Genomic DNA, 9,297 nt, shown 5'->3' with positions numbered 1-9,297 from the left:
CTGTCTGTATTTTATATATTTGTAAAATATAAATTATGAGTTAATGATGCAGTGTTTTCAGTCTGTGTTGGTGTCTCTTCTGATGTCATGTACAAATGCAAATGGATGACCATAGAAGAGTCAGAAGGGAAAAGTAGGATGATACTCTGTGAAATGCACTATACACAGGTACACACACACACAGGTCTTTATCACCAGTCTGACAGCTGTCGGTCCCAGCTGATTTCCCTCTCTCTCCGCTCCTCTCCGTCTCACTATAAAAAGGGAAGGAAACCACATACTCAATTTCAGGTTAGTTGTGAGCCACAAGGTTAATCTTCTTCTCTTTTAAAGGTTTATAGGTACTGTGTCTAGTTTGCTCACTAATCTTAAGGAAAGGTCCTCCTTGTGTGAAGTCAGCCTCAATAACATACAGGGTTTTTGCTCAGAACAGGCTTTTGGGAGATGATGCAGGATTGGTCTGGCTATAGAAATGGCAATGATTCTGTGTTACCTCGCTTGGGGTTGTGGACTTCCTTGTTCTTCCTGAGCATTTGGCATACAGACATTTATTTTATGCTTGAATAAATTAAACCCCCACTGGGTGAAATATGCTTTATTACAATGTTCCTTTGACTAGAGGCCAAAACCTCTTGGGAGGGGTGTTTAGCAGAGGGTACAGTGAACAGGGATACACTAGAAGTCCAAAAACTCAAAACCTTTCAGGATCCAGGATTATGACCAAGAAGAAACAAGCAAATAAGATTTCTTTTCTTTTAAGGGGTACATAAAAATTCATACTTTCATATTAATTATATTATATTTTTGGTTCTTATTTAGTGGGTATGAAAGTAAACAGTAGAAAGCTGTGTGGTGAAGATGCACAATTTGTTGTACATCTTCTGGAGTTTGTGGTTTCAACGTGGCAGTAAGATGAGGAAGACATGAGTCCATGGAAAAAGGTCAGTTAGTAAATATTCTGTTTTTGAAGGAAATGTTTCTATAATATTACATGATACAGCTCCAAATTAATTAGCTAATGACAATTTGATTCTTTTTACCATGATTTGCAATACAATCGACTCATAAAGGGTTTTATCAGGCTAAAAACATGTCAGAATCTAAAAAATGTGGACAAACTGAGCTGAGGTGTTTTAACCTCCTCTACATCCCTGTTAGCAGGATGAAGGTGCCCTCTTGTGTTGTGCATCAATTTTAAAATTAACCTTCAGAAAAACATTTTAAAGAAAACTTCACTGAGCTTTCAGCATCTTCAGCAACATCAGCAAAGAGACATTTGTAAAACCACACCGTGTCAGTTTGTTCACAGGAGTCACAAGAAGTGATTGTTTTTATGGCTAGACAGACACAGTAAAGAGCTCAATCTAACAAGACCTCAAAAACATCAAGAGAACATTTAGAACATGTCAAGGTACCACCTGTAATGTGTAACTGATTTCTGTGCATTGCAGAATGCCACAATAATGATGGAAACAAAAAAAGAAATGGAAACTAAAATACTGTTTTAATCCCACAACAGTATGAAAGGATTCAGTCTATTTCAGTTTAACAAACTCAGCAATGTCCCCATAAGAATAACAAAGCCAAAGTCCAGCATAGAGCGGCTGAGTGAATGTGGTCTGGACTCTGTGGAGGAGAGTCATGGTTTCAGAGACGCTGTAGAAGGACAAAATACCTGCTCTGTGATCCAGGTACACTCCTACTCTGGAGGAACGAGGACCTGAGACACGAGTTTGGATGTTGTTGTACCAAAATGTATAACTATTTTTCAAACAATCTAATGCCCAAGATTTGTCATTATGTCCAAACCAACATCCAGTTTCTACTCTGCTGATATTCTTGTACGCAGCTGCTACAATAATTCCTCCACCTCTCCACTCCACCTCCCAGTAACAACGTCCAGTCAGACTTTGTCTACTCAGGACCTGCCACCATCCAGTGAATCTGTCTGGATGATCAGAATAAGACTGTTTCTTTGTGGATGTTGCTTTTCTGTTCTCCTCTGATAATAACAGATATGTGTTTGCCGTGTTTGGATCCAGTGTGATTTCACGTGAATATTTTAAAAATTCCGCTCTAGTCTTTGGCTCTGCTTGTGGATCCGACAGTAAAACATCCACTTCAGTGACTGTCAGTGAGATGTTTGTCCATTCCTCTCTGAGAATGTCCTGTAGTTTATCTCTGACCTCTGACACAGCTGCTGTCACATCCTCAAAGTAGCTCAGAGGACGGATATTGATGCTGGATGAGTCTGTAGACTCACTGAGTGCTGACAGTGAGGGGTAGTTGTGTAGAAACTGGATGTGATCCTCTGTGTGTGAGAGCTGCTTCAGCTCAGCATCTTTTCTCTTCAGCTCAGTGATCTCCTGCTCCAGCTTCTCCTCAAGCTCTTTGACTCGACTCACTTCAGTTTCCTGCTGGGATCTGATCTGCTGCTTCACATCAGAGCTTCTTTTCTGGATGAGATGGATCAGCTCAGTGAAGATCTTCTCACTCTGCTCCACTGTTTGATCAGCAGACTGATTGATGGCCTCCACCTCCTGTTGAAGCAGCTTCACATCTTTCTCTCTGTCCTGGATTCTCTGCTGGATGTTTTGTCGACTCACCTCCAGCTCTCTCTGCCTCTCAGTCCTTTCTGCTGCAGCTGAGACTGTGTCGTGGCCTTTATGTTCATCCACAGAGCAGAGATAACAGATACTCTGCTGATCAGAACGGCAGAACATCTTCATCACCTCATCATGATGAGAGCAGATGTTCTCCTGGAGCTTCTTGGAGGGCTCCACCAGCTTGTGTTCTTTTAATGTAGGTGAATAATAATGAGGCTTGAGGTGTTTCTCACAGTAAGAAGTCAGACAGATTAAACAGGATTCGCGGGCTTTCAGTTTTCTTCCAATACAGAGACCACAGGCCACATCTTCAGGTCCAGCATAGCAGTGATCAGCAGTAGCAGCTTGGAGTCCAGTCTTCTTCAGCTCCTCCACTAAATTTGCTAAAATGGTATTTTTCACCAGCACGGGCCTCACTGTGAAGATCTGCCTACATTGAGGACAGCTTTGGATTTTCTTTACCTTCTCGCCATTCCAGAGTTTTGTAATACAGTTCATGCAGTAGCTGTGTCCACAGGGAATAGTCACTGGATCCTTCAGTAGATCCAAACAGATCGAACAAGTGAAGGTTTCTGGGTCCATTTGATTTTCTTGCTGCGCTAATTCCCTATTTTCTCTCTGACTGTCACATAGGTTTCACGTTCTGTGAAGACAAACAGCCTCTGTGCCCTGAAGGGAAACTGAGCTCTTTTTTACTTCTTGCAATCCACCCTTATACAGGGGAAGTATTAACAGTGTGACAAAGAGCGTGTTGTGACAGGCATGGTGTGTTATGCTTGACTTACTGAATACAGTAACAACTATGACCCAGTTAAACAGTTTACAGGAATTTAAACAGGAATTTTTACACTCAGAGCTTTAACTTTTAGCTCCTAACATGTGAATTGAATTGGATCTCTTATCTAGGAGGGTTTTGCAGTTCTGACTGACTTGTGGGGATTTGGGATTTAAGCTCTGTAGGATCTACTGAGGACTTTGATATGTCTTGGGTCACTGTGCTTCTGGCTGTTGTAACACAAGTCAGTGGATTTTTTGTGAGTCATGTCATTGTTTAGTGAAGTACATGGGAAAAGACAGGTTTCGAGAATGATTGAAATGATTGGTTCCCTTACTTTAACCTACACTTACATGTTAGTTATCTGTTTTGAATATTAATAAATATGACTTAAAACATTGTCTAATCACCTAGTCAAACTACAGAACAGCGATTAGAATCATACAGTCTATCTAAAAATCATTTTACATTTTTGCTCTGTCTTGCCTGCTTGGTGCCCTGCAGGCTCACTGAGGGCCCTCGCGCTCACTTTTCGCTTATATGTGTGTGATAGAATTCAGAAAGCAGATCGGTGCAAATTATAAGTCTATATCATAATGTCTTCAGTTTTTGTGTTTGTTGTAGGGTTGTAAACTTCAACGCGTTAAAGGGGGGACGGCAGAGGATTCTCTGGCTGGCTGGAGCGGGATCTAATAACTTGCTCGCAAAATAAAACAAAATAAAAACAAACCAACAAACTAGGGCTGTCAACATTAACACCCTCATCACGATTAATGAGATTACAAATTTTAATGCAATCAACCCATCTAGAGCGCAGAATGGACAAACTTTGGACAAACTGCCCAAAATGCGTTGACAGAGACATTTCAGGGATCTTGAGTCATTCTGCACTCCAAATGGTTTAATTGCGTTAAAATTTTCATTCTTCTTTCTGTGACGAGAAAGAGGAATGAAGGCGACCAGGTTTTTTAAATATTCTGAGATAAGGATCAGCTCTTGGGAGTTAAAGTTTGTTCCTCGCCTTTGCCTTATTTTTCTACATTAAGTTTATGTGAAATGTTTTATTGGCAGTTGTTGATGGTTCCATGTTTTTCAAAGTCATCCAATGTCAGTCAGCGAATGTACCAATTTTCAGGTAATTATCTGCCAGAGTCACTGAGTTTAATATATGCAGTATTTTCACTTCTTTATGGTTTTAACAGTTTCTATACTCTGACCTATGCTGTTTGTTTCTTGTTCACTCTTTCATTTGATTTTGTTTCCTTCTCATCATTTGATCTCATTTTTGTCAGGTGTGTGAAGGGAAGGGATCAGCTGTGAGAGAGCAGAAAGCAGAGGGAGTGTTTTCAGGCTTTACCACATTCCAGGACGAGGAGCAGCAGAGTTAAAACTCATAAAACAACCGTTTTTTAATCCTCTGCAGTGTCGTTGTTCCAGCACAGTGACAAATAAGATAAGAGACACAAGTCATAAACTGTAGGTCAGCAGACATGAAAAATATGCTTTAAAAACAACAGTAGTTACACAAACTATCACATGAGGAGAGTCACTCTGGAGACATCAACATAACAACAACAACAAAAAAAAGCAAACAGTCATTATGGGTTTTCAGTAAGCAGAACCTGTGCTCACACTCTGGACGACCATCAGTAAGCAAACATTTAAATATTTTTCTGTCAGTTTGTTCACAGCAGTCACAGTCTGTAACAATGATCCTGCATTAAGGGACCATGGGAAAGATAAGAGAAAAGAGTTTCCAGTTTACGAAAATCCTAAAATACTTCCAAGTTCAATGTACCCAGGATATCTGTCTGTTATCTGGATTCACGTCCCCTTTTTCCACGAGGATATGTGCTCACATGAAGCTGGTTATCAAATCACTAAGTTAAACCAGGGTTTCCACTGCATGTTCACATGAGAGTGGTGGCATTGGCACCATCTAACCAATCACAAACATTGGTATACATACTGTATACTAGCAGCAGAAGAGCTGAGTTTTGCAAAAGAAGAAAGATAGTTTTAGTTTTCATCCTTACAGCTGCAGCCTTAGTGGTGTCAGTGGTCTAACAGTCTAAGACCAAGTAAAGATTAAAATAAAATGGGGTTCATTTATTGGGTCAAGTCTATGCTTCAGCATAGCAGTGATAAGCAGGAGCAGCTTGGAGTCCAGTCTTCTTCACTTCTTCACCAAAACTGCTACAATATAGCACATTTAAAATCTGAGATAACCCCAAGTGTTTTACATTTGAGGCATATGACAAAGAACATTAAAAAATATCATGTTTCACTTAAACACAGATTCGAGTCCCAAACTTCTAAATTTAACCAATGATTCACAATTAAATAAAACTATGTTTTTCATAAAGCAAACACATTTACTGCCACAAAAACCTTCTTCATTTTTGAATTGAAGCAATGAAAGAATTTTCTAACTTCATCTTTATGTTCACGAAGGAAGAGAAACATGAAACATGTCAGAATATGTTTTTTCTTTCTATGGTCAAGCTGATCACAACTTCTGTAATAATCTTTAACAGGTTCTTGGCTAAATTGTGTGCTTAGGGTAGCATCTCTGCTCTTGAAATTTGATTTATCTGCCCATGAAAATTACGAACTATCGGGGTACTAGGTCTTTGACTCAGTATTTGAGTCTTATTTTGTATTCAGTATTCAGCTTTATGAAGATGTTTTAAGTTCAAGTTTATACAGTTTGGTCTTGAGTCCAAATCTTTTATGTCTGAGTTTTTTGTATTTCTACTTCTGTTGTCTTGTCTTTGTCTCATCCTTGTGTCTCTTGTGAGATTCTGTCATGTCCTCTATGTATGTTTCCCATGTCATGTCTATGTTTATTCCCTCTGTCTCATGTTTGTTTTCGTATTTGTGTCTCTCTCCATGTTTCTGGCTCCCTCGCCCTCCCACGTTCCTCCCCTTTGCGTTTCATCCTCAATCTTCACTTCATCCTTTGTGTTTCCACTTTCCTCATCACCCTTTAGTGTATACATTGTCTCCGTCTTCCTCAGCCTTTTGTCAGACCACCAGTTAATCCTCTTTCGTGTTCCTGTGTTTTCAAGGTATTTCCAAGTGTTCCAGGTTTTCATGTGTTAATTTTCCCACTTTAGGCTTTATGATTAGTTTCTTGTCTAGTTGGTTTTCTTGTTTGGTTTATGCTTGTAATCAGTCACAATAAAAGGCTCGCTTTTTGTTAAGTTTAGTTCTGCCTCTGTTTGTCTCCAACAAAACATTGATTCTTTAAAAAGGAAACTTTGTCTAAATTTTACAACTCAATACCAGTAAGGCTAACGATGAGATAATCAGTTTCCGAAGAGGACTAAGGACAGAGCCAGAAGCAAGATAATGCATAAGGATATTTAATTTCACACAAGAGATTCACAGACTTAAGCACTAACACACTACAACTTTTTCAAGGAATGTTCTAACAATAGTTGGGAAAAACGTGGGGTAGTGGACAGGATGGTGATATATTTTTTAAATATATTCTCAGTCTTTTCCATCCAAAACAGGGTTCCAAGGGAAAATGTGAAAATGTCTCCTTCAACTCCACAAGACTGGTTGGTAAACTTCCACACATCTTTAAATATCTTCAAGAAAATCAAGAGCCAATCCACTTTTCCACGATCAGGAAGAAATCCGCATCGTTCCTTCAGAATCCTGGTTTCAACTAACAGGCAGACTCTTCTCTCCCGTGTCCAGGCATATACCTTTCCAGGATTTTATATCATATCTTATTATATATGCTATTCAGACACATTATTATTATTGTTATTATTATTATTATTATTATTATTATTATTATTAATAATAATAATAATAATAATAATAATAATAATAATAATAATAATTCCCACTGCAGAAGAACTTTCCAAATATGAGATAAATATCTCCTCTCATCCTCATTTTTAAAAATTCTCATTTTACTCTCTGATGAGTAGTGATGAGTGACAGATGGTTTCTTCCACTGAAAACGCTACGTCCAGATGAACAGAATCAACCTTTTGAGTAATTTGCCTGCTTGCCTGTATTGGCCCTGTCATAAACCCACTTTTACAACTAACAGCTATTCCAGATTTTATGTGAAATTTTCAACTTGTGTGAAATCTCATGTGTCTTTTCAAGTGTATCATCTGAATGAATCTTTTCCCACAGGTGCTACAACAATGTGGCTTCTCACCTGTGTGAATTCTCATATGAATTTTCAAGTTTATCATCTGACTGAATCCTTTTCCACAGGTACTACAAGAATGTAGTTTCTCACCTGTGTGACTTCTCTGATGTCTTTCCATTGTTGGTTTATGACCAAATCTTTTTCCACAGGTGATGCAAGAATAAGGCTTATCACCTGTATGAATTGTCATGTGTTTTTTGAATGTCGATTGGTCTCTAAATCTTTTCCCACAGGTGCTACAACAATGTGGCTTATCATCTGTGTGAATTCGCATATGTCTGTTGAATGCTGACAAAGCACAAAACTCTTTTCCACAGATGGTACAAGAATATGGCTTCTCACCTGTGTGAATTCTCATGTGAGTTTTAAGGTTAATTAGCTGACTGAAACTTTTTCCGCAGGTATTACAAGAATATGGTTTCTCACCTGTGTGGATTCTAATGTGATTTTTCAAATGTATCATCTGACTACATCTTTTTCCACAAGTGTTACAACAATATGGCTTCTCATCTGTGTGGATTCTTACGTGAGTCTCCAATCCTGATTTCCTACTGAATCCTTTCCCGCAGGTGGTACAAGAATAAGGTTTCTCACCTGTGTGTGATCTCAGATGTCTCGTTAGGTTGGATTTATCATGAAAGGTTTTTCCACAAATCTCACATTTTGCAGACTTTTTACTTATTTCAGATTTACACTGAGTCTCTGACAATGGAGAATTTTCCACTCTGTTACTGTTATTCGTGTCATATGTCTTCTTATTCAGCTCCACATATCGAGTTGATTCTGAGTTGATGTGCTTACTTTTTTCCTGATCTTGACTCTCTGGTTCAGGAGAGCTGTGAGAAAGGAGCTGATCACTGTGTGGCTCTGAATCACTGTGGTCACCTCCATCATAACCAAGAGTTACAAGAAAGGTTTCAGTCTCCTGCTTCAATACGAGCTGCTCTCCCTCCTTGCTGGTGTAGAGTTCCTCGTGTTCTTCTTTAATCTGCAGAGTCCCTGGATCCTCCTGGTTCATAATGTGGCTCTTCTCCTTGTTATCCATCTGCTGGTCTGTGAAATCCTCTTCATCCTTACAGACATGTTGATATGGAAAATCTGAAGGGGTAAATAAACAAAATAAATGTCAGAAAATTTAAAAAATGTGATGATGTTGAGGCAATGATCTAAATGAATCAAGGGTGAGAAAGCCAAACTCCAAATCACACAGAGATTTTAACTGACAAAGAAAAATAGGAACCAACGGAAAGTAACAAATATTGAATGAACGTAGAAATGAGGGAACTAAACACAACTTCACTAATATTAAACTAGGATTAAAATATAACAATAACTAAAATGCATATATAACTAACTAAACTAACAACACAGACTCAGGATGAAGCCAATATATTTTTCCAGACCCGGATGCTGTTGAAATCGAATTTCTATGCTTACAGCGAAAACATGTAATTCTAGAACTTAAATGGATGACAGAACAAAATGAAACTTCTGGTGTTGGGTTTGTGTCTCTGCACGGGCACAGATTTAGTGTCAACAGCAAGTGGAAATGTTAAACTCGTAAAAATCAAGTGCGTGATAATTAAAAGAACAAGAAAAAGTAATGAGATAAAAGCAATGAGGCTCTCAGTCAAACATTTGACTCTTCTAAGTCTACACATATAGATATAATTTACTTAGTTCTCTTATTTTTCTGATAACAGATGACTGCTGAGTTTTTGTGTGTGTGTGTG

The 9,297-nt window shown here is 38.6% G+C and overlaps 2 protein-coding genes across 5 annotated transcripts in view; both read right to left on the bottom strand.

Moving 5' to 3' along the window:
* Positions 1-561: 561 nt before the first annotated feature.
* On the bottom strand, positions 562-3,297 carry LOC102297730 (tripartite motif-containing protein 16-like). The gene has a single exon (XM_042225555.1). It carries the CDS (start codon positions 3,186-3,188, stop codon positions 1,536-1,538), a length of 1,653 nt encoding a protein of 550 aa, XP_042081489.1. The 5' UTR covers positions 3,189-3,297; the 3' UTR covers positions 562-1,535.
* A 566-nt stretch (positions 3,298-3,863) lies between these two features.
* The window catches only part of LOC102294984 (zinc finger protein 501), a 22,749-nt gene continuing 17,315 nt past the window's right edge, over positions 3,864-9,297 (bottom strand). For 3 of the 4 annotated variants that reach the window (XM_042225563.1, XM_005934082.3, XM_005934083.3), the window contains exon 3: positions 3,864-8,662. In XM_042225563.1, coding sequence (XP_042081497.1) covers positions 7,482-8,662 — 1,181 coding nt within the window. In that variant the 3' untranslated portion in view covers positions 3,864-7,481. The remainder of the gene's footprint in view (positions 8,663-9,297) is intronic. The other variant, XR_006054972.1, reaches the window with a different exon arrangement.

Source organism: Haplochromis burtoni, unplaced genomic scaffold (assembly GCF_018398535.1).
Source record: "Haplochromis burtoni strain Fernald_Lab_line unplaced genomic scaffold, NCSU_Asbu1 Contig_175, whole genome shotgun sequence".
Taxonomy (NCBI): domain Eukaryota; kingdom Metazoa; phylum Chordata; class Actinopteri; order Cichliformes; family Cichlidae; genus Haplochromis; species Haplochromis burtoni.
Note: the sequence above shows the minus strand (reverse complement) of the source record. Positions and strands in the feature narration are given on the sequence as shown.